The sequence below is a fragment of the Lagenorhynchus albirostris genome, chromosome 7 (genome assembly GCF_949774975.1).
Source record: "Lagenorhynchus albirostris chromosome 7, mLagAlb1.1, whole genome shotgun sequence".
Taxonomy (NCBI): Eukaryota; Metazoa; Chordata; class Mammalia; order Artiodactyla; family Delphinidae; genus Lagenorhynchus; species Lagenorhynchus albirostris.
The window spans coordinates 13793433-13818396 of NC_083101.1; the positions used below are offsets into that span (position 1 = coordinate 13793433).

At 37.7% G+C, this 24964-nt stretch overlaps 1 protein-coding gene across 1 annotated transcript in view; it reads left to right on the forward strand.

Annotated features, from left to right (window-relative positions):
* The window catches only part of C5 (complement C5), a 77999-nt gene that overhangs the window by 26819 nt on the left and 26216 nt on the right, over positions 1 to 24964 (forward strand). The window contains exons 13-26 of the mRNA XM_060154474.1: positions 323 to 532; positions 654 to 803; positions 1875 to 2004; positions 2979 to 3041; positions 4148 to 4345; positions 6282 to 6372; positions 7848 to 7921; positions 8817 to 8956; positions 12520 to 12747; positions 13926 to 13986; positions 19864 to 19953; positions 20977 to 21189; positions 21657 to 21732; positions 24552 to 24711. Coding sequence (XP_060010457.1) covers positions 323 to 532; positions 654 to 803; positions 1875 to 2004; positions 2979 to 3041; positions 4148 to 4345; positions 6282 to 6372; positions 7848 to 7921; positions 8817 to 8956; positions 12520 to 12747; positions 13926 to 13986; positions 19864 to 19953; positions 20977 to 21189; positions 21657 to 21732; positions 24552 to 24711 — 1884 coding nt within the window. The remainder of the gene's footprint in view (positions 1 to 322; positions 533 to 653; positions 804 to 1874; positions 2005 to 2978; positions 3042 to 4147; positions 4346 to 6281; positions 6373 to 7847; positions 7922 to 8816; positions 8957 to 12519; positions 12748 to 13925; positions 13987 to 19863; positions 19954 to 20976; positions 21190 to 21656; positions 21733 to 24551; positions 24712 to 24964) is intronic.

Consider the following 24964-nt stretch of genomic DNA (forward strand, 5'->3'; position numbering starts at 1 on the left):
GTGATGACTTTAAACAGATTTGAGGTCAAATTTTAGCTCTCTGAATTCGTAGCTAGGTGGTTTTGAACTGAAATCAGTATGACATTTAATTACTTCCTGAACCTCAGTCCCTTTATCTACACAATGGAGATAGTATTCCTATCCTTCTGGTTATTACGGGAACTAAAAGAGTTAATTAAATGTACAGTTCCTGGAACATAGTAGGTCCATACAATGTTAACTTTCTTTTTCTTTAACGTAATTTCTACTCCAGCTCCAAGCTCCATCCTGAAGTAAATGTTTTGTTTTTGTAATTACCGTTGCTACTGCTGTTTATTTTTAGATTTTATCCAAGGGCAAAATCGTTCACTTTGGCACAAGGGATAAACTTTCAGATTCAGATTATCAAAGTATAAACATTCCAGTGACACAGAACATGGTTCCTTCAGCTCGTCTCCTGGTCTATTACATTGTAACAGGAGAACAGACCGCAGAATTAGTGTCCGACTCAGTCTGGTTAAATATTGAAGAAAAGTGTGGCAACCAGCTCAAGGTAAGCCACAAACTGTAAGTCACAATCCAACTTTCTTCTGAATAAAGGGGCTGTAAATGCAGCTATCTGTGAAGTTTTTGTGTCATACAAATGATATTTTCTTTTTCAAATGACCTTATAGGTTCATCTGTCTCCAAGTACAGATACATATTCCCCTGGCCAACATGTATCTCTTAATATGGCAACCGAGTTGGATTCCTGGGTGGCTTTAATGGCAGTGGACAGTGCTATATATGGGGTGCAAAGGACAGCCAAGAAACCCCTGGAAAGAGTTAAGTAGTGCATGGCCTTGGTTACTGGGGTGGCCCTATGCAGTGCTTCACAAAGTGTGGCCACTAGGGTAAGTCGTGGGGGAAGAATTAAGGGAAGACTAGACCTGCTTTTCTATAGTCTACTCAAAACAGTGACTCTTAGGAAGGTAAGCCATCCTCACATTAGTCTCTAAAGCCCAGGTCTATCCATTTTTACTTTTCCAAGTATGGAATTAAGTACTTTAAAAACACATGCCATGATAGCAATTACATTCATGGGCAAAGTGCCATTGATTGGGAGGGTTTGGAGATTTGGGAGCAGGGAGCTTTATAGTAGCAGCAACAGAGAAGAATGAATAGGCAACCACTGGGGGTTTTTTGGGTTTTGTGTCCTTTTTCTTACTCATTAAAATCTGTGGCCCAGAAGAATCTGAAAATGATTCACTTCCCCTAAGTTCCCATTTATCTCCCCTAAGCTCTGCTTCTATTTTCTAGGCTTGAATTTCTTTGAAGGAGGAAGAAAGAACTGAGAAACTATTAAGTTAAAAACATTCAGAAAGGAAAAAATGTTTGGGGTCAAAATTAAAACTGGAAAAAGCCTCCCCCCGCAAACAAGTTCTCACCCACTTATAACCTAGAGCCCTCTTCCCCAAAATACAAGAGATTGTGCTCTTTTTTCTTTTAGCGACTTAAAAATTAGCTTGTTTATTAATTCACTTATTCATATATTCACTCATTTATTCTTTTTTGGACATTATATTGATTGCAGTATGCATTCTGTGTACAAAACAGCATGGGGTCAATTTCGAAGAATCACCTCATCAAAGCTTAAGACTTAGTTCTTGATTTAATTTTGAATAGGTATGTATTTCTAAATACAAAAGGACAAAATAAAGGAATGAAGTTGGGAAATTTGGTCTTTGACCATTTGATAAATGAGTGGGCTGTGCATTTCACAGATTTGTTAGAACCATGTAACAACTTGTACCTTTAGTTTTTCAGAGGAATGATTTCCACATCTGAATAGGCTCACCGTTTTGCCTTTAGTTAATTCCTAAGAATTATTAAATTAACTAACTACCTCTGGACAGGTATTTCAAACTTTAGAGAAGAGTGACCTGGGCTGCGGGGCAGGTGGTGGCCGCAACAATGCAGATGTATTCCACCTGGCTGGACTCACCTTCCTCACCAACGCAAACGCAGATAACTCCCAAGAAAATGGTAAAACACTCAGTACTTTTTGTTTATTCTTCAAATTGATTACTGAAATTTACATGGATGATTTGCCTCCCAGACCTCAGTTTTGTCCCTCCTCCAGAATATTCTCTAAACTGATCTTATAATGGCATGACTAGGTAACTCCTCTGTATAAAATGTTTCATTAGCCTTCAAGATACAGTACAAATTCTTTACTGTAATACTCAAGGCCTTCCACGATCCTCTCTCCAGCTCTTTCCAGCTGTTTCTCATCTCACTCTACATGACCTTATGTCTAAGCCATACAGAACCAAGGTAGTTATGGGTGGCACTATTTTACATCTTTGGGCCTTTCCTTATTAGGACTGCTTTCCCTTTTATTAGCCTGAAGAAGCTAGAAGAAGAATCATCTCCTTGATTTGGCCTCTTCCCCATATAGAATTGATCATTGCCTCCTCCTTTAATAGGGGGAATACTATAGGGAGGACTAGATGTATTTATAGCAGTGCATCATTGTACATTCTTACACTTAATTACACACCTTGTCTCAGTCACTGCACTGGGAGCTCTTTAAGGGCAAGGACCACATCTTAATCATCTTCTTTCTGTGGTTTTAAAATTGTTCATAATTATACATGATACTATTATTTGTAATAATATAAACACCAAAAATAATTAAAATACCATACCTAACAGAAACATGGCTCACTCTAAAAGCTTAGATATTTCCTTGTAATCAGTGGATCAAAAAGGTTGCAGGATTAAAAACCAAATTCAGATCAAACAAGTCAAACTGTGTGACAATAGATTGTGAGCCCCTCTAAAAACAAGTCATATTGAGATGTGTAGTGTGCGGTGCCTAGTCGAAAGTAGGCTCTCAATGTTTGTTGAATGAATGACGTGAATGTTTTAAAAAGTTAAATAATTTCACGGAATTTTGTGGTTTTTGAGAGTTTATCTCCTTTTCTCCCTTCTTTTTCTTTATCTTTTTAAAACAGATGAACCTTGTAAAGAAATTCTCAGGCCAAAAAGAATGCTGAAAATGAAGATAGAGGAAGAAGGTACTCTAAAAGTTTCATGTGATTGCCAAAAGGTTATGATCGTGTCATTTAAAAGCTGGAGAAAAGTAAACATTATCTAATTTCTCCTAATTCAAATAGAATGGGTGAAAAGAAAGATATGTACAGACATCTAGCTCACCTCCCCTGGAAAGTTTAATCCAAATTAATCCAATAGTTCATTTGCCATAACCTTAATCTGAGGGAAATAGGTCTTTGTTATTTCTATCTCTAAAATATAAAAGATTAACTTTTATTTGTCACAAATATTTCCTCTCTGTAAACTTCATCTAGTAATTAAACTCATATGCTTCCATTTTATTCTAACAAAATCCATGATTTAAGTAACTTTGAGATATACCTGGAAGTCTATCTCTTCTTGCATACACTTAACAGTTAAGAGTATTTTAGATAATTTTGGGTGGGGAAATAATCCCAACAGAAATTATTTTTAAGTATTATTTAAACAGAGATATGATAATTGGCAATGCTACAATAGAAAGAACATTGAGCCAGCAGTCAGTGCCCTGAGCTCAGCTAATAAAGATGTTTATAGTAGTACAATAATACTTTCCATCTGTATATGAGTCATTTAAATTCTAACCTTCATTCTAAGTTTTAATGATATGAAAAGAGAGATAATGATTAATCGAAGCACTTATGATGAGGAAAGATGCCACTGGTGAAGAAATGTTTGAAACCACAAACCACAAGAAATGTTTGAATAAAATAGGATTTTTAGCTTGAAGAAGAACATACTTGTATAGTGATGATAACTATCTTCAGATATTTGCAGGCTTCTCAGATCATTAACTTATTTTACTCAAAGGGTGCTGAACCCAAGGTGCCAGTTTCAAAAGTCAGTACTCAGCTTAGTTGCAGGAAGCCCTTAACCATTTAGTGCAAATCAGAGTGGACTACCTTATGAGGCCATATTCTCCCATTCCTAGGGTAGTTCCAAAGCGGGCCTGGACAGTCAACTAGCCATGGCTCTTGTGGGGCTGGGGTCCTATGACAGCAGAAATCCAGTATCCCTCAAGAGCCTTTCTAAGCCTGAGATGTTTTGACTCTATGCATAATCAAGGGCACTTGAATTATTACCATTTCAGCTGCTAAATACAAAGATAGAATGTTGAAGAAATGTTGTCGTGATGGAGCCTATCGTAATGATGATGAAAACTGTGAGCAGCGAGCCGCTCGGATTAAGATAGGCCCAAGATGCGTCAAAGTTTTCAAGAACTGTTGTGCCATCGCAAGCCAGATCCGTGCTGCCGAGTCTGGTAAAATTATCCAATTGGGAAGGCTACGTAAGTTTGACATTTTCGATTGGAAAATATGGGGAAATTGATGTAATTTTATGCTTCCAAAAAAGGTGGTTTACATGCTCTATTTAAAATGGGAAGTAGAAAAGATAACTTGCAAATGCTGTTAAGAAAAAAATTTTGTTGTCATTTTTGGGAATCAGAAGAGGTATATATAGTACAGAGCAGAGTGCACTAGTCCATAGTCAAGACCCAGGCGAGTTTGAAGCTGACTCATTCTATAAACGTGAATGATTATTTATCCTCTCTGAGCCTCAATCTCCCCATTTTTAAAGCAAGAAGCTTGGGCCAGGTGATCTCTAATATGCCTTTGAGTTCTAAAATTCCATGGTTCTGTGATATTACAACCATTAAAAATTCTGTTTATACCTATACTGACCACATATAGCAAAAGATTTCTAAATGTAGCATAACCTTAAATGTACTCACATAAAGTTGAAATCTTATTTCAATTTCAACCACAATATACATTTTCAGAATTTATAGAACTCTCATTAACATGTTTTCAGAACTTTTAGGACTTTCAATTCATTTATATACAGTCAAAACAAACAAAAGCAGAGTGACAGATCCTGTTTGATTGTTTTGCTTAACAGTATGTCTTTTTTTGTTGTTGTTACTTTTTTTCTTTTTTTAAATATTTATTTATTTATTTATTTTTGGCTGCGTTGGGTCTTCGTTGCTGTGCACGGGCTTTCTCTAGTTGCGGTGAGCGGGGGCTATTCTTTTGTTGTGGTGCGCAGGCTTCTCGTTGCGGTGGCTTCTCTTGTTGCAGAGCATGGGCTCTAGGCGTGTGGGCTTCAGTAGCTGTGGCACGTGGGCTCAGTAGTTGTGGCTTGCGGGCTCTAGAGTGCAGGCTCGGTAGTTGTGGCGCATGGGCTTAGTTGTTCCACGTCATGTGAAATCTTCCCAGACCAGGGCTCAAACCTGTGTCCCCTGCACTGGCAGGCAGATTCTTAATCACTGTGCCACCAGGGAAGCCCTTAACAGTATGTCTTAAATGTCATCATTCTGAGTGGATACATTTCTGCATAAATAAATTCTTGTGGCCATTTATCAAAACCAGGTTATTAGATATATTTAGGTTGTTTTCAGATTTTTGCTTATTACACGCAGTATTTTTTATGAACAATCTAGTACATATCCATTTTTCGTGGTCCAGTTTTTCAACTCTAATCATCTGGGTTGGCATCAGCTGCCTGGAATTCAGCCTCTGTAGCTCCCTCCTCTCTGTCCCTTGTTCTAGACAGCTTGGCCTCCCAAATTCCCATGGGTGGTGTTGCAACTCTGCCAGGGTCTGTATGCGTTTTTCTCCCTGCTCTAAAGCCTGTAAACTGCCTCCAGACAGTAAACCTGGATAATTTTAGGGTTCATCCAATCTGTCTCCCTTTTCTCAGGGATCACTGTCCTGGCTCACTTATGCTCTAATATTTGAAAGCTGTTGTGTCTGGTTTTCTAGTTTTCTTAAGGCAGAGGTGTAACTCCAGTCCCTATCAGTGCATCTTGGACAGAAGCAGACATTCTGTCCATTTTTATTATAGAAAATATAAATAAATTTCTGAGGTAAGGCAGAGAATAATATAAACCTCCCTATTTTACAAAATAAAAACAATTATTGCAATTTTTAAAATGCAAATAACTTTATAGACTAATTAGTATCTTGTATAATTTTCCGAACATGAAACATTTAGCAATTTAAAACACAAATTATTAAACATATTTTTATGCTTTATTCATTTTGTCAGTGTCACTAGTGGAGAAATCCTAAGGCCTTTATTGTTCTATTTTGAAATCACTAAACAAAATGTTTCATTGACCTTTCCGAAAATGTTTAAGCTATTGATTAATGTCCATATTTTAAAATTCAGCTCTAAGTAGAATTTGTGTTGTTTTTCCATAATCAAATATATTTTTCCCCCAGATATAAAGACTCTTTTACCAGTAACCAAACCAGAAATAAGGACTTATTTTCCAGAAAGCTGGTTATGGGAAGTTCATCATGTCCCCAAAAGGTATTATATTTCTTTGACTTTTCTCTGAAAAATATGGGAAAATGCAAATATTCTGACCAAAAATCTGGAAACTACCCATTTCCCAATATTTTATTTAAGAGTTAAGATGATACCACCATTGGGTCAAATTTTATTTTACTTCTTTTTTTTTTAGCGTGTGATTTCTTCTAATAATTGGTTCCAGGTCATGATTAACTCTTGGGGAAGAAGGGTACCATTCCATTCAACTTCATTCCATTTCAGGTAGTCTTTACCGAGCACAACTGTGTGCTTTACACTGTATTATGCAGCTGTTTTCATCCTGAAATATCTGTAACTACAAAACATTGATTAATAGGGAGAAAGGTTCTTTTCTTGTTAAAGTCCTTTATTCAACACATGTTTATAGAATGCCTACTCTGTACCAGGCACTGAAAACAGTGCCCCTTCCCTGAGTGTCATCCTTCCTCAGGTCGTCCGGCGGGGGGAGGGGGGTTGGGGGGGCTCAAAGCACAGACTTTCCAAGGAGCCATCAAGGCAGTGAGTTCCGGGCCTGACATCTGACTTCTAATGGGTCTCCTGGCCTCTACCCTTGTCCTGCCTGATTCCTCCTCCACAGTGTTGTCCACTTCATCTGACATTGCCCCTTGGCTAGCATTTCCCCTCGCAGACCTTTCCACCGCTGTCCCCCACCCAGTGATTGGATGTACTGCCCCTCTCAATTAACTCTGTTGCACATATCACACAATATAATAATGTCCTGTTTACCTGACTGTCTTCCACATTAAAATGTAAATACTTCCAGGGCAAGGACTAAATTCAGGTTAGTTTTATATTCAGGACCTGGCATAAGGTCCGGCTTCTAGAGGCACTAAAATAAATTTGTTGAATCAATGCATACTGCCTCTGAACTTTTAAAAAGTTTTATTGGTACAGTTATTACAGTGAATCGCAATTTATATACTGAACTATTTCTTCCACTAGACCGTGAACTGCTTGAGAGCAGGACTGTATCTATGAGAGCTGTGTACTCAGTATTTAGTGCTATGCTTGACACAAAGATGGTGCACAATAGCTGTTTGTTGAATGAGTATAAGCTTGATCTTAATCAGAAATTTTTAGTTATATCAACTTCGTTATGAGCAGTGTTAAGATGCATTAGTATTTTGCTTCCCTATTTTAGAACATACTACACAATAAACATAATTTTTTTCTTTGAATTGTATGTTTTGAATTTGCAATGTTTCAAAGACATCCTTCTGAATTTGAATTCTCATAATACAAGTGAAATATCTAAAAACATGGAATGAGTATAAGAGTTACTGAATAAACTTCTTGCTTGATTTTTCTTTAATACCTGATGAGATTTTGTTCTGTTGTGATTTTTTTTCTTTATTCTAAAGTAGTATGAAACAAGAATTCTGTTAATGCAAGCTGTCAATTTGGGTTAATCAATGTTCCTCTGTATTTGAATATATCAACATTTTAACTTTCAGAAACCAGTTGCAGTTTGTGCTACCTGATTCTCTAACTACCTGGGAAATTCAAGGTGTTGGCATTTCAAATAGTGGTAAGCAAATTGAAGTTATATGCTCACGTAAGGAATGATTTGATTTGGCAAAATGCAGTTTTTTGTTATTGTCTTTTTAGTTTACACAGGACTTAAGTGGTGTCATTTATTAAAACCTATTTTTAATGTATTACAAAGAGACTTAGATGTGCCCACATCATGGACTGTATCAGTTTCTTCTTTTGTTCTTCTATTAGCCATCATTTTATAAATACTGATGTGAAGCCCCCATTTTCCTTTGTATTTTCTCAGTGAGTAGAAGATTCAGTAGAGTTAGAGAAAAATATGTAATTTCTCTCCTGGACTAGTGCCCTTTTGTGGTGATTTAGTGCAGACACTTTATAAATAATTTCAGGCTTGGCTTGTTTGCTCACTATATTTTGTTCTTATAAATCTTGGTTTCCACAATCAAAATTTTATGCCCATTAAACGGAACCAATAATGAATATCTAAAAAAGAGATTTGGTGCTTTAGTTAATAAACATTCTCATGCCTTAAATAGAATTAAATATTTGTTGGACAAATGAAGTTTTCTGTTAATACCAATAATTATTGAATGAAGAACAGTGATAAAAGAATAGATCTTAAAAGTTCTTACCACAAGAAAAGAAATTTGTAATATGTGTGGTGGTGGATGTTAACTAGACTTATGTATACAAATATCGAATCATGTTGTACACCTGAAGCTAATATAATATTATACTTCAATTATAGCTCAATTTAAAAAAATCAGTGAGTAGAAAATTCAAGGACATGGGGTGTTAGGGCAGAGAAAAACATCATCTAACTTTCGTTTTTTCCTTGAAGCAAAGCAAATCTGAGACATTTTAGTACTAATAAGGCATTATGGGAATTCCCTAATATGCTTCAACTTTGCTTTCACTTTGGGCTGAAGGTATATGTGTTGCTGATACTCTCAAGGCAAAGGTGTTCAAAAACGTCTTCCTGGAAATGAATATACCATATTCTGTTGTACGAGGGGAACAGATCCAATTGAGTGGAACTGTTTATAACTATAGAACATCTGGAATTCGGGTAAGTATTTATGGTATGTTCAAATAAATGGAAAAAATGAAGACGTCCCTGATTTTCTGAGAATTCTATTAATGGAATTATCACGTACACAGGCACACAAACTCAACTCAGTGAAGGAAAGAAGAAAAGAAGAAGAGTTAAGATAACTATTCATACAACTCCAATTCAATGAAGAATACAAGTCCTTAAGATAATCAATGTGCTGTGGAGGCTCAGAGAAAGATGAGATTACATTTGGTTCATTCATCACCCTGATCTCCTTACCTCTAACAACACTTTCCTTTCCTCCATTTTAGCCATTCACACTCTTCACTTTGCAGATCTTGTCTTCCCCCCAGAAAATATGATTTCAAACATCTCACCAACTGACCACCTCCTACCTATCCTTCTGACTCATTAACCTTGTTACTTTGTAGCTACAGTTCTACAGCATCATTGAAACCTCCAGCTCTGTGACTCCATTACTTTTTATTCTTCATTAGCCTTCTTATGCTAAAGTCTTTACTTCACTCCTTGTTCAGGTTAGAATTCATAAGCCATCATTATAGCCTCACTGATTAAAAACATGTCAACTCCCTTGATCCCCTTTTGCTCTGGGGTACACTCTGTGAAAAACTCCAGCCATGGCCAGACCCACCATTTGCCTTCTTTTTGCCAACACATTTCTAAACAGAGTTATACATTAGGCTGTCTGATTTCACTTGAAAATCACAATCACAAAATTTTATATAGGAACTCAATGCAGTCTGAAAATCTGACTCTTTTTTTTAAAGCTCTAATTTTATTCTTAGACATGAGTATTTCAGTGGTCTCCAAAAATTTCGCTTACAGCTCCCTAAATCTTTTTGGAAAAACTAAGTACCCCATTGGCACATTTTTAAATTGGCATCTAAAATTTTTCATCATAAATTCAAAAAAATATGCAAATTTATAACTCTGGGAATACTTGAGTATTGATATTTTAAAAATAAAACTGTTATATCAAAATTTTAAAGGTATATAGCAGAATCTAAATACCATAGCAATCCATTAAAAAATACCCAAATAAACTCTTGTGAACAACAGATTATATACCATTCCTTTTATCTGTGAACTCATATTTCCATTCCACTCTCCTAGTGTTATATATTTTACACTTGAATGTTTTCTATCGATCAGTCTCTCATACTTTGATGCAACAAAAATATGTACATACACTGAAATTGAATTATTTTTAAGTTTTATGATTATAAGTCTCTAAGTGTCAAATAATTGCTTGCTGATCTAGTTAAAAATGTATTCAGGTTTTGATAGGTATTATCCTGAATTTATAAATTACTGTAAGGGAAACTGACTTGTCTACAATATTGAATTTTTTACATCTCTTCATTCTTTTGCTTTATGTACTAGGTCAGGGGTCAGCAATCTATGGCCATGGGCCAAAACTGGTCTGCTCCCTCTTCTTTTATGGCCTATAAGATAAGAATGTTTTTCACATTTCTAAAAGGTTGAGGAGGAGAAGTAGAAGAAGAATATTTCATGGCACATGAAAGTTATATGAAATTCAAATTTCACTGTCCATAAATAAAGTTTAAAGCCACACCCATTGTGTAGGTATTATCCATGGCAGAGTTGAGTAGTTGTGACATAGACCGTATGTAGTGCTTTCGTTGCATTGCACTGCTGCTCAGAGCACCACAAAGTGCAATGACATAATTATAATTAGACAATATTTTAAGTGTCACACATCTCATGGTACTGCCATATTTTATTTAATTTTTAAACTATCAGTGCAGTATTCATCATATCAAAACAAGAAACAAGAACATCTGAGATATCTCAGGGTAATTACCAATTAATTACCTTTCCTCTTGAGTACAGATCACACTTTCCTATTTCTTTACATCTAGTAACTTTGCATTGACCCTTGGACTTTCTTAATGAAATGTTATAGAGACTCTGGATTCTATTACTATCCTCTGAAGAGTTTTCATCTTCGTTTGTGTGTTTTAGCAGGCAGTTGGCTGAATCAATCTCAAACTTTGAAATCTCATTTCAGTTCCTTTAGCCTTAGCTGGGATGCTTAGAGTCCGTGCTGTGCGTAGTTCAAGGGTTGACCAGGTTTGAGCAAAGTTTATATGGTGAACCTGGAGGTCCTTCACTTTTCCGCTGTGGTGGCTGCGCCATACTCTGTCCCCTGGTTCTTTAAGCCAACAAGATGGCAGGTTCTACTGGAGGTTTAGCTACTCCTTAAGGGACTAATGGTGACTGCCCTCAGGTTAAAACTGTAAAAAAATAGGACCCTCACACAGTGTCCCTCCTTTCTTCTGAGTGTCACCTTCTCTTCCAATCTCTAGTGCCTTCAGGTAGTTTTTGTTTTTTTTTAAATATGTATTTTGTCTAGAGCTTATAGTTATTATTTGCAGAAGAGTTATCCAAGTAGGAGCTACTTGGCTATTTCTGAAAGCAGAACCACTGCCAGAATTTTTGGTTTTTGGGTTTGTTTTTTTTTGATATTTGATATCAGTTTCAAAAGTTGCTATCTCAATTTACTAAGTTTTTATAATGAATTCATGTTGAATTTGATCAAATCACTCTTCTGTATCTAGCCTTACCTACCTTACCCCAGCTCTCCAGGGGGAATCATTGGCCTCCAGTGACCCAAAAGTCTTCTTTAACTCCTGCCTCACCCACCCTAGTTGTTGTGTTTCCCAAGAAGATAGTTAAGAGGGAAAAGGAGCTTACCGTTTTTGAGAAATTCCTCAAAATTAGTTGTTGAATGTTGTTACTCTTCCTTGTTTACCTGCTTGATTTATTCTGGATCTTACAGATTTATTATTTGGGGTATAGTTCTGTCAGTTCACTAGATTTTGGAGAGGAGATGAAAAATATTCACTGTTTGAGCCAGAAGTCAGTAGGTATCATTATTATCCCCATTACAAAGATGAAGAAATGGAGGGTCATGCAATGTGCTCTTGCCACACAGGAAGTGGCAGAGCCAAGATTTGAACCTACGTCTTTCCGGAGCCAGAGTCTGGCTGTATAATGGGGTACAGGTGGGAAGTTAATAAGAGGCAAGATTGGAAAAGTTGGTCGGGGGCATATTAGGCAGGACCCTAAATGCCAAGAGATGGAGTTTCCAGTCTTTCATAAAACCATTTATTGAAAACCAAAGGCTGAGCTATAAGATACAAAGTTGAATAAGACACACAGAGTGCCTGAGACTGGGGTCCCACTGCCTAAAATATAAACATGTAGAGAGACAGTGTAACAAATGCTATCATGACAACATGAACAAAGAACTTCAGTAGTGTTGTACCCGATTTAGTAGGTAACAGTCTAAGGAAGGTTAGATGTTTCTGAGCCAGTGTTGAGCTTTCTAGACATCCTGTCACATTGCTAAGCTCTATGGCAACTGGTTGTGTGTTTTAGAAAATCTGAAATGAGCTTTCTCTACAGCCTTGGAATCTAAGGGATTATTTAACGAGTACCAGGGGAGAGTTTTTGTCCAGATGAATGTAATCAGGGCGTGCTTTCCTTATCATAAAATGTTTTGAAATAATTGTTCACTGGTGATATTTCAGTTCTGTGTTAAAATGTCTCCCGTGGAGGGAATCTGTTCATCAGGAAGCCCAGACATTGACCCTCAGGGGAAAAGTTCCTCCAAATGTCTGCCCCAGAGAATAGAGGGCTCCTCCAGCCACTTGGTGACCTTCAGCGTGCTTCCTCTGGAAATCGGCCTCCACAACATCAGCTTCTCACTGGAGACTTCTGTTGGAAACGAAATCTTAATAAAAACATTACGAGTGGTGGTAAGAAAATATGCTTTAAAAAAATTCTTTCAAAAACACTTTTTTCTTTCTGAAAAAAAAAGTTATCAGCAACTCATGCTTAAGTGATTCAGAAAGAGACACACAAAGAGAAAATTATAAAACAAACATAACAAAATGTTAACATTTGGGGGAATCTGGGTGGAGGTTATCTCAGACATTTTTGGACTATTCTTATAACTTTTCTTTAAGTCTGAAATTATGTTTTTAAAGTTTAAATAAAACAATGATGCTTGCTCATTGTAGAAAGCATGGAATACTGAAAAATCACAGAGAAGAAAATTAAGACCACCAAAAACCCCTACAACCAGAGATACCCGATTTTAACATTTTGGTATATAGTTTTCTGGAGTATTTTTTTCCCCCAACACATTCAGAAAATGTTTTGAAATCTGTGCCAGATATTATGCTAAATACTGGAGCTACAGCAATAAATAAGATGGGATCCATGCATTTATAGTTTAGAATTTATAGCCTAGAAAATTTTCCATTTTGTAAATGAGTAAACAGGCCAAAAAAGGAAGAAAACTATCATTTCTTAAGTACTGTTTACCCACACAGTCTGTTGAGAGTTTTCATGTTATCTTTTTAAGATTAAGATTCTTGGCAAGAATGTTAATGACAGAACTGGGTCTTCCGAGGTCTTCATTCTCTGAGTCCTGTTTTCAGCCATGAATTCACTCTGGTAAACATGTACTGACTTATTTTGTGCAAGGCACATTCTATTTTCTATACATCTTTGCATGGTGGTTCCATGCACAGATTCTGGAGCCACACTGCCTGCGTTTGAATCCTGGCTCCACTAGCAGTGTGGCATCAGGTAAGTTTCTTGATCTCTCTGGGTGTCAGTTTCCTCGTATGTCACATGGGAGCACTACCCCATAGAGTATTTTTGAGGTTAAATGAGCTAATACATACAAAGCACTTAGATCAATTACCTGGCTTATAATAATTTCTATTTAAGTGTTTGCTCTGATCATCATGCAAATAGCCAGAAAATCTTATTCCTGGAGGTAGGCATATAAGTATTTAAACATACTTTGCCTTCTCCAAAAAAAAAAAGAATTTTTTAATTGGAAAAGTAGTCAAGTTGATTCAAGCATTCAGGTCATATAAATTTAATTATGTTCTTAACTGAATGATTTTTGCCTTTATTTTAGCCGGAAGGTGTCAAAAGGGAAAGTTATGCTGGCACTACTCTGGACCCAAAGGGTATCTACGGTAGGCAAAATGAGTTTGTATTTTATATGTTGTCTTTTGCCCTAGAGAGATGTGTAACCTGAAACACTATTTTTAAAAATGTTAATTGTATAGAATCAGAAATATCCACTTCTTAGTTCACTGCCATTTTTGATAGCATGTGTTATATTATAATCTGGATGGGTTTAGAACAAAGAAAAATAATCCCATTAGGTTTTTGTTTGTTTGTTTTGCTGCATGGCGTGGGTTTCAGGATCTTATTTCCCCACCAGGGATCAAACCCAGGCAGTGAAAGTACCAAGCCCTAACCACTGGACCGCCAGGGAATTCCCAAAGTAACCCCATTAGTTTTAAATACAAAGCATTGAAATAGTAATCATTGCATGACTTCCCTTATAAATTAGTCATTTTACCATTCTATCCATCACAATAATAAGTTATATAATATTTTTTTATAGAACCATCAGTCCAAAGAACACCTAAGAAAAAGTCTTTTACATTCTTATCTAACATGCATTATTTGAAAACACAATAATGCTGATAAATTACTTAACAAAGCCATTCCTCATTGTTCCTGCTTCCTTGCTTTTCCTCCAGTTGAGATATTCTGAATCTTCCTTTTTTTTGGAATCTTCTTTTTTTTTTTTTTTTTTTTTTTTTTTTTGTGGTACGCGGGCCTCTCACTGTTGTGGCCTCTCCCATTGTGGAGCGCAGGCTCCGGACACGCAGGCTCAGCGGCCATAGCTCACGGGCCCAGCTGCTCTGCAGCATGTGGGATCTTCCCGGACCAGGGCACGAACCCGCGTCCCCTGCATCGGCAGGCGGACTCTCAACCACTGCGCCACCAGGGAAGCCCTGGAATCTTCTTAAAGTTAGAATTGTGCAAACATTTGAGCACTTCATCAAGGCCTAAATACCTATGTATTTATGAAATTTAGAATGTTTTCAGTTAACAATTCTTTTCACCAAAAAAAGACAGACTACTGTAGTTCTTATTAAATGATTGAAATTTACCTTATTGTTGCATTGTATCATTCTTCTTTTCTTTCAGTGATACAGCAATGGAAAGAAAAAAAGTTTCCTTACAAATCAAGGCCACTATACTCAGAGTGCTATTTCCTCTAGGAAAGCAAAGAATTAATATTTACATTTCTAATCAGCTGAGTCCCATAAACTGAATAAGGATGACTTCATGCAAACTTTTTTCTCTAATCTTATCTTCACACAGACCTCCTCCCAGCCTGTGAAGGATATATGGGGAGATATATGACAAATTCTGAGGTTTTGGCCTCATGCAGTCACATCACACCTCAGAGCCACTGCTTCCTTTGTCTTCTCTTTCTCTTCCCCCTTATGCCTGCTATACTAACATTATTGCAAACAGCTTTCCAAAACAGCCCTGTCTTACCCATCCCAGGTGTGAACATCAGGCCCACAAGATGGCAATGATCTTTTATCGGGGAATAGATCTCTCCATCAAAAATCTTGGTTAAAAAAAAAGAATCTATGCCTCTTTCCAATCTTGTCACATGACTTTTTTCCCTTATCATTTTAGACAACTTAGATTCAGGCAGCTTTGTTACTTTCCAGAGTGCTAAATAGGGTAAAGATGACAACCAATTCTGTCTAGTTTATTTGAGAGATTTTATTAAATACTTCCAATCTGTGTATATTGGAATTGCTATACTGCTATGATACTTTACAGTTTTTTTTAAAAGCCTAAAAAACATATTTGGAAAAGTAAACAGACAATAATGTTAGAGGAAATCTGAGAAAAATATCAGTGAGGGAGAATGAGGTATCAGAACAAATTGTAAAGTAATAATAATTAAAATTATGTGACATCAGTTTAAAAAGAGACTAAACACAGAAACTCAATACACGAGACTAGCCCTAGCCTTTGGTTCCTGCTTTCTCTGCCTGACAAGCTCTCTCCCCCACCTCAGTTCTCAGCACATCATCATCATTGGTTTGGGCAGGCCCCTCTCATGTTTTATTTTCTCTCCTCATGCCTGACCTCCACTCCCATTTCCCTTCCTTCAAATGCCCCCAATCTAATATGCTTGAAATATGTCTTAGAGTATGGAGGAAAGGTTGTTTTGTGTGTGTATGTTTTTTTAACATATAAAAGGTATTGTGCTATAGGTCCTGTTCTAGTTCTTAAGTTTTTAAAGACAATACTGTGTTTTAAACAAATATTTCTATTGCTATACATGCATTTAATTCACTGCTTCTACACAGTATTTTATATTCTGTTACCAAACTCAGGTTCGGCTGTTTGCCACTCAAAAGGCAATAATTTGAGAGGCAAATGTCAATAGAAAGGAAAGATGCTTTAATCAGAGAAGCCGGCAATCTGGGGAGAAGGTGGACTCGCATCCCAAGACCAACTCCAAAGTTTCTGCTCAGCCATTACAGTTTTTAAAGGAGAAGGGGGAAGAATTTCAGTGAATCATCTAGGCAGGAGGTTGAATTCTGCATCATTCTCCATTGTGTGCAGACTGGCTGACTCTTCGGATGTTATCTTGCCCACGTGATTTGCCTGCAGGATTTCTGAAGGGGCTGTTGGGGGTAGAGAGCTAGTCATTCTTTTTTTTTTTTTAATTTATTTTTAGCTGCGTTGGGTCTTCGTTGCTGTGCAGTGGGCTTTCTCTAGTTGCGGTGAGCAGGGGCTACTCTTGGTTGTGGTGCGCAGGCTTCTCATTGCAGTGGCTTCTCTTGTGGAGCACGGGCTCAAAGTGCGCAGGCTTCAGTAGGTGTGGCACGCAGGTTCAGTAGTTGTGGCACATGGGCTTAGCTGCTCTGTGGCATGTGGGTCTTCCCAGACCAGGGATCGAATCCGTGTCCCCTGCATTGGCAGGCAGATTCTTAACCACTGCGCCACCAGGCAAGCCCTTTTTTTTAAAAAAAATTTTATTTTATATTGGAGTATAGTTGATTAACAATATTGTGTTAGTTTCAGGTGTTCAGCAAAGTGATTCATTTATATGTATACATGCATCTATTCTTTTTCAAATTCTTTTCCCATTTAGGTTATTACAGAATATTGAGCAGAGTTCCCTGTAGAGCCAGTCATTCTTTAACTGCTTAATTCTTCATTTTTGCTTCTTTTTATTTAGGTAAAGGATCAACAGGTTCTTTGATTCTTCGCATGGTGTGCATTCAGGAGAGTATAAGTTAGGAGTTAGGTCAAACTGCCTAGTGATCTCATTCCTATAATTAGGTTCTTTTAAGGTTAGAGGGGGACAGAAATAGGCAAACAGGAAAGGGGCAAAAGAGCTGCTTTCATTTCCCCACTGTCAAACATCATTCTATTTCTATGGGATCAGGGGTGAAGCTCCATCTTCTGTAATTTTCTTCATGCTGACATAGGGCACCATATTCTCAGAGTGGAAAATGTCAACATGGGTCTGTAGCATCTTTGCTGACAATTTTAGTTGCCTGCTTACATATATGGGCAGAGTAAGATACAATTATTTTGATGCCCACAAAGATATCGTTTATTATGAGCAATAATGTTAATCCCATTCTCTTGAGGCCAGTTCTTGGAATTGTGATAGCCATAGATTCAGTACTGCTCAAATGGAGCAGCTAATGTCATGGCTATAGTCTGGTCCTCATGCAGTTAGCTTTTTTCCTCTGGTGGCAGTTACAGTATCTGTAAAACAACTCAGGAATGTGCATCAGACACTCAGTCTGTGACTATTGTCCTAATCATTAACTGCTCATTTTTGTACGTGGGGGCCCTGCAGGGTTCTGCTCAGTTCCAATTCCACCACAATTTTACTTACCCATCCCCTAGTGACAGGTTCCCCACTACCATCAACAATGCTGCAATGAACATCCTTATTCATCTCGCTTTACGAATCTGTGTGAGAATTTATCTGGACTATGTTTTTTGGAGTTGAACTGCTGGGTCAAAGGGCATACATATACTGAATATCATTTACTTCTGTCACATTGCTCTTCAGAATGGCTGTACTATTTATACCTCCACCAGCACTGCATAAGGATTCTCCTTATTCCACATCCTCACCAACACTTGGTGTTACTCACCTCTCTAAAATGTGCCATTTTTAGGGGTATAAAGTGACATCTCATTATTGTTTTAATTTAGATTCTTCTGATTACAGTGATTTCTAAACATTTCTTCATATACTTGCTGGCCATTTGGACTTCCATTCTGTGAATTGACTATTCCTATCTTTTGCACTTTTTTCTATTTTCCACTTGGGTTTTCTTGTCTATTTCTTGTTGATTCTGTCTCTCATATACTTCTTTGAGCAGTCGTAGACCTTAGTGGGTTTTGAACAGTAATCTTTTTTTCTGATATAGTCAAATTCATTATAATTTCATTTTATGGTTATATATCTTAGTTCAAAAAGACATTATTGCTTATTTTATCCTGTTGGTTTTAAAGATTTAACTTTTAAATGTTTTAATCTCTCTAGCATCTACCTTTATAAGTGATGCCTTGATAGGTCTTTTTTATGATCTCTGACAAGGAGTAAAATTGACTTCTCTTAGTTTTAGCCTTTTTTTCTGTACATTTTCCATCTAGTAGAAGAGTTGATAATGAGAAATGAAATAGTCAAGGGCAGGTATCAATGGAAAAAAATGGTGGAGGATCAAATTTAGATAATCTAAAACAACTTACTGTCATAAGTACCATATATTGAGCACAAACTGTTTGCCATGCTTTGTCTACATTATTTTTATCTTCACAAAAACCCTTTGAGGAAAATACTATTACCTCTATTTAACTGATGAGCAAACCAAAGCATAGAAAGATTGTGTCTTGCCCAGTGTCACATCCAGAGTAAGTTCTTTCTGAGCTCAGTACTCTTTCATCCACATTGCAAAGCTCTCAAATGTCTTCCACTAAGTTTTATTTTAATATTATATCCTCAGCATTTATCAAAGGTTGATGAGGAAAGAAGAGGAGCATTCCTGTCTCTTCTGCAAAGCCATGTGGTTTGGCCATGCAATTGCAAAATGTCACTAGTTTTTCTTTTAGCATCTACCATGTGCCAGGGACTAAGTACTTGGGACTACAGCGTTCAATAAGAATGGTTCCTGCCCTCAGAGAGCTTTCTTAGCAGGACAATGGGAGGAGGAGTCTCTTTGTGGTGACTACTATGGGTTCTGCAGTAAAGCTTCCTGAGTTCAGATGCAGCTTCATCTGTACTAGCTCTGTGACCTTGAGTAATTTGCTTTCTAAGCCTCAGTTTGCTCATCTATAAAATTAAAATAATAATAGTAGACACAGTGCATAGAGTTGTTGTGAGGATCCAGTGTAACGATGCATTCAAAGAGCTTAGCAGTGTGCTTGGTATTCTATCAGTAGAATGATAAATACTATCATTTTCATGAAATAAACCAATGATTACAGTAGAAAATGCTCTGATACAGCAAGCTTAAACTCTGTTATTGTGCCGAAAGAAAAAGTGTCTAAGTTAGATGGAGAGGAGAAGGTAGAAGGGATTTCAGGGCATGCTTCCCAATGGAGCTAATCTTCACATTTCCTTGACTAAGGAATTACTTGTTAGTTATTTTTAAATTTCAGTTCCGGGAATAATTTTCTGTCTTTGGACAAAACAGCATGCTCCCTTTTACTGATGAATAAGATTTATATAACCTATTTATTTCCTATCATGTAATGACCAGGAAGCTTACAGTCAATGTTAATGCTTTATTTAATGAGATTATATAAGCCTAGGGTTTGATAAAAAATCCTTGATTATTTTAAATTTCCCTTTTAAATTTTAATAATGTTGTTATAAAAGAGTCTATTATTTTTTTTAAAATTCCCTGAAAGTAGTTATACTATAAATAATCTGCAAATAGTCTTCCCTCAAGAACTCTGTGTAAATCTAATAATTTTCTTTTAAATTTCAGGCGTCATTAGTAGACGAAAGGAGTTCCCATACAGGTTACCATTGGATTTGGTCCCCAAAACAAAAGTCAAAAGGATTGTGAGTGTAAAAGGTAAATTAACAAGTGCCATTTTTATTTCTTATTTCACTTTGTGTTTCAAACAAAAATCAAATATTCTCATGATTATCCTATTTCTCCTCTTCTCTACTCAGTTGCATGTACAATAGGGGACCTCTGGGAGTACCCTATTCCTACTCCCACCTTCAAATCCCTAACCACTCTTCCAACTCTCTTCTTCCAGTGGCCTGATTTGAATGGAGATGCATGCTCCCATGATGGAGGGTGAGGGCTGTCATTGGCCCAAAGACCTCTCTAAAACGATAGTGCAGCTGCGTCCAGAGTTAAAGGACTTTCTATTAGCCTAGTGGCCAGTCCTGTTCCAGAGAAGGCTTTATGACCTGCAAATGGCCCCAAGAAAGCAGCTCTGCTCTTTTAGAGTGCCAGTACATTTGTAGAAGTGGTGTCTTTAGCAGGTTTTATCCCTGGTCTCCAGCCATTAAAAATTCAATGACGCATCATCAGAATAATAGAATGTCCTGACTACATTTTATCTTAGATAAAACCTTGGAATCACAGAATGTTAGTACTGGAAAAGACCTTTTTAATCATGTCCAACTCTGTAGTTAGGTATATAAGAAAGTGTTTTTCCCAGGGTCTCACGATGAGTTATGGACAGAGCTCTCATAGCATTCACAGAGTGTTCACAGTTCAGACTCTTAGCTTCGCTTCGTGGATGCGATTGATTCATAGAGTTTACAATATCTAAAGCTTTCAGGTTGAATGGCAACTAATTTGCCATGTCCTCTATGCTGTAATCTGCCCACTGTATTACATCATCTTATCCCCATATTGCAGTGGTATTTTTAAGCCTGCTTTTGGTGTTTCTTTTAAATACATCTTCTAATCAAATTTTTTTCCTCTCCCCAGTTCTGAGAAGTAATTCAGCTGCCTAGATAAAAAGGAAAGGATAGGGATGGTTGCTCTTATCTCATTTAAAATGGACTGTTACTCAGAAGTTGACAGAAGTTGATTGTACCTATGATTTTTGTTTGTGTGCTTGTTTGTTTGTATCAGGACTTCTTATAGGTGAGGTCATGTCTGCAGTTCTGAGTCAGGAAGGCATTGATATCCTCACCCACCTCCCCAAAGGGAATGCAGAGGCAGAACTGATGAGCATTGTCCCAGTATTCTATGTTTTTCACTACCTGGAAGCAGGAAATAATTGGAACATTTTTTCTGCTAACTCATTACCTCAAAAACAGAACTTGAAGAAAAAATTAAAAGAAGGTAAGAAAAAAACTATTTCACATATTATACATTAAAATCTTGTGATTTTTAAACTAATAGTTTGATTAAACTAATATTTAAGTTATGAATTATACAAAAGCTTATTTGTAAAAGCATTTCAGCCAAAAAAAAAAAATCATGAGGTGGACTCTATTACACAAATAAATACTGTTTGCTGGAGCACTTTGGCTTAACTTACTAAAACGCCTGGATGAGATACAGACACCTGCATTCCAAACTCTACAGAGTACTTCCTTCCTTCTTGAATGAGCTCAGAATGTTCTACTTGATAATTCCCAATTCAAGCGATTCATATACTTCCTTTGAGAAGTTCAGTGTTGGCCACAGAGCATGTGCTTGCTGCCCAACACCAAAGGAAGTTCAGTGTTCCCAGGGGCTAATAAAGCACTCTCTGAGAAGAAATGGGGGTCACTGAAGCACTGTGTTCTTTCCCTGGTGCCTCTTAGGGATGGTGAGCATCATGTCCTTCAGAAATGCTGACTATTCTTACAGCATGTGGAAGGGTGGAAGTGCTAGCACTTGGTAAGTAGAAAGTTTTGACTTGCATTTCCATATAGTTGTTAATTAACTAAAGAATAACAACCTTAGTGGAAACTCTGTCCAGTTGCTCAGGCTAAAAAGCCTAGTCATTCTTCACTGCCCTCTTTCTCTTACAAGCCACACCTGATCTAGCAAATCCTTTTGGCTGCACCTCCGAAATATATCCTGAACTTGACTACTTCTCACCAACCCCAGCCCACCACCCTGGTCCAAGCCATTCTCATCTCATACCTGGATTATGACACTAGCCCCCTCTGGTCTTTCAGCTTCAGCCCTTGCCCCTTTTCAGTCTATACGCAACACAGCAGCCAGAGGGACTCTGTTAAAACATGTTAGGTCACGTCCCTCAAAACCATTCAGGAGCTTCCCATCTTACCCAGGGTAAAAACCAAACTTCTTACTGTGATCTACAAGACCCTACATGGTCTAGCCCTACCTCACCTCTCCAACTACATCCCCTACTACTCTCTTTCACTCCACTCGAGCCCCACTGGCCTTCTTGCTGTTCCTTGAACATGCCAGCCTTGCTTCCACCTCAGGGCCTTTGCATTGACTACTCCCTCTTCCCCATCTTCCTGTATCAGCATGGCTGACTCAGCTACCTCCTTCAAGTCTTTACCAAAAGTCACCTTCTCAATGAGGCCTCTGTTGATCATTCTATCTAGCATGCCATTCCCATCCCAACACTTCATATTCTTCTCCCCAGCTTTCCTTTACTCTTTAGAATTTATCACTAACATTCTTACTTATCACACTTATTGTCTGTCTCGCCACTAGAATGTAACCTCTATGTGGGCAGTTTCAGGTATTCCTAGTGCCTGGTATGTACCTGGCATATAGTAGGTGCTCTGTAAGTACTTAATTGGTGAAGCATAATAACTTCCAAAATTCTGATTATTTGAGGGAAAGTCAGTCTGAATTAACAAATCCATATGGCAACTTATTTTCAAAGAATAATATCATGCTTTGCCAAAATATTTACTAAAGACACTGTGACAGGTACTTTGTAGGTTCTACTATATGAAACACTTTTAAGGGGTTTACAATCTAGAATAATTGTCTTTTAAATTATGCCCTTTAACTGTTGAGAGTCCCCAGGATTTTATCCTTGACCCTCATTTTCTAGACTCTCTCCTTGTACAATCTCATCTTTGCCCATGACTTCCATAATTCCCATGCAGATGATTCTCTAATCACGTCTCAAGGCCTATCTTCTTTCCTTAGCTCCAGATCCATATTTCTGTGGATTTGGGAGCCAAAAGCCCTTTGAACACATTCCATGCCAAATTCATTCTTTTGTTCCTCTGTTCCCCTAATCAGTGCACAGCAATACTTTGTCCTCCACTGACCAAGTTTGACTCCTCCCTTTCCTTTTGGCTTTACATCCAACCAGTCACCACGTTTCACAGATTGTACCTTAGAAGTGGGTCTGACCCTGTGTGGGTGGCACATTTGAAAGACACACAGGCCCCTGGAGTATGGCAACCAGAGGATAAAACCCAGGATGCAGGGAGTGGAGATCGATACAGACTGGAAAACACCACAGCAGGAACTGGAAACTAAATGCCTGGAGAACAGAAATCCCCATGAGAAGATGCAATAGCCTCTCAGGAAACCCCCAGAGCCTCTCAAGATTCTGGGCAAGACTGAGTGGATGGTGTTCAGCCAGAAACATAGAAACACTTGGACCCAACCACCCCAGGCCCAACTCCATGAGTTCCTTTGGAGATAAACATACATAGAAGAAAATGGCCAACACCTGAATACTTTCCAAAAAAATTTTTTTTAGAAATACAGAGAAGATACAAAAAGTACTGAGAATAATATTCCTTTAAAAAGGAAAAGGAAAACAAAATTTTAAAGTGAGGGAGAGAGTCAAGTGGTCTGAGTCTCAAGGGCTTCTGGCTCCTGGGCTGCTGAGTGAAGGAATTGGAGGGGAGGAAAGGAGGCATAAGGGGCACATGGGGTCATGAAGTATTTAGACCCCCTCTGATATTCTTTGAGAGACAGTAGAGACTGAAATTGCTTTTTGACTAAGTAATCATAATAATTAGGGCTTCCTTGGGAGGTGGTGAGTTCTGCATCAATAACATGGTTCAAGGGGAAGAGAGATAAACATTCTCACGGATGTTGGGGAAGAGAATTCAGACCTCAGACGGGGATTTAGATCAGATAGCTTGTACAAATTTTACAATCTAGAATTTTATGATTTCGCTCCTCCATATCTCATGTTCATGAGTCAGTGCTTTAACACAAAACTATTTGTTTCAACACTATTGTCTTTAACTTTAGAGAAAGAAGAATTTTTTTATCATCAGGCATCAATTTTCAGCTTGTGTACAAGCTAACAATGTTGTAGTCACAGAAGATGTGCTGCTCACATTTGATTGTTTTTGGAGATCTTCCTGAAATCTTTCCTGCCCTTGTGAAATGGTAACAACTTACTTTGGAATTGTGCGTTTTAAAACATTATTTTTGGGCTTCCCTGGTGGCACAGTGGTTGAGAGTCCGCCTGCCGATGCATGGGACACGGGTTCGTGCCCCAGTCCGGGAAGATCCCACATGCCGCAGAGCGGCTGGGCCCGTGAGCCATGGCCGCTGAGCCTGTGCATCCAGAGCCTGTGCTCCGCAACGGGAGAGGCCACAACAGTGAGAGGCCCGCGTACCACAAAAAAAAAACAAAAAAAACCACATTATTTTCTTTTCAAGAATAAACACTGTACGAACTAAAACACACTGAAAGTTGAAAGCCAACAGGGATTCAGTGTCTAAATGTTTATTTATTTGATTTTGTCTCAAAGGTTAACAGCTTTTGCTTTAAGAGTACTTGGACAAGTACGTAAATATGTAGATCAGGAACAAAATTCAATTTGCAATTCTTTATTGTGGCTAGTTGAGAATTGTCAACTAGAAAATGGATCATTCAAGGAAAATTCCGACTATCAACCAATAAAATTACAGGTAAGGAAACCAAATGCACAGATGAGCAATAGTTTTATTTACAAGTTTGAGTTGTGTTCTCATCCATTTTATAAGAATGAAAAAGAGAGGGGAGAATATATGCAATCCTGCAAGAAACTTCTCTTGTGTACAAAGAATTTGAAAGGTCTTCTCATCCTGCTCTTCAGACAATTCAGCATAGGTCAGATGAGTGAGATCTTGGACATCTGGTGTAACAGGCATTAGTGGGTCACAGGGTACAAGTGCTAGTGAT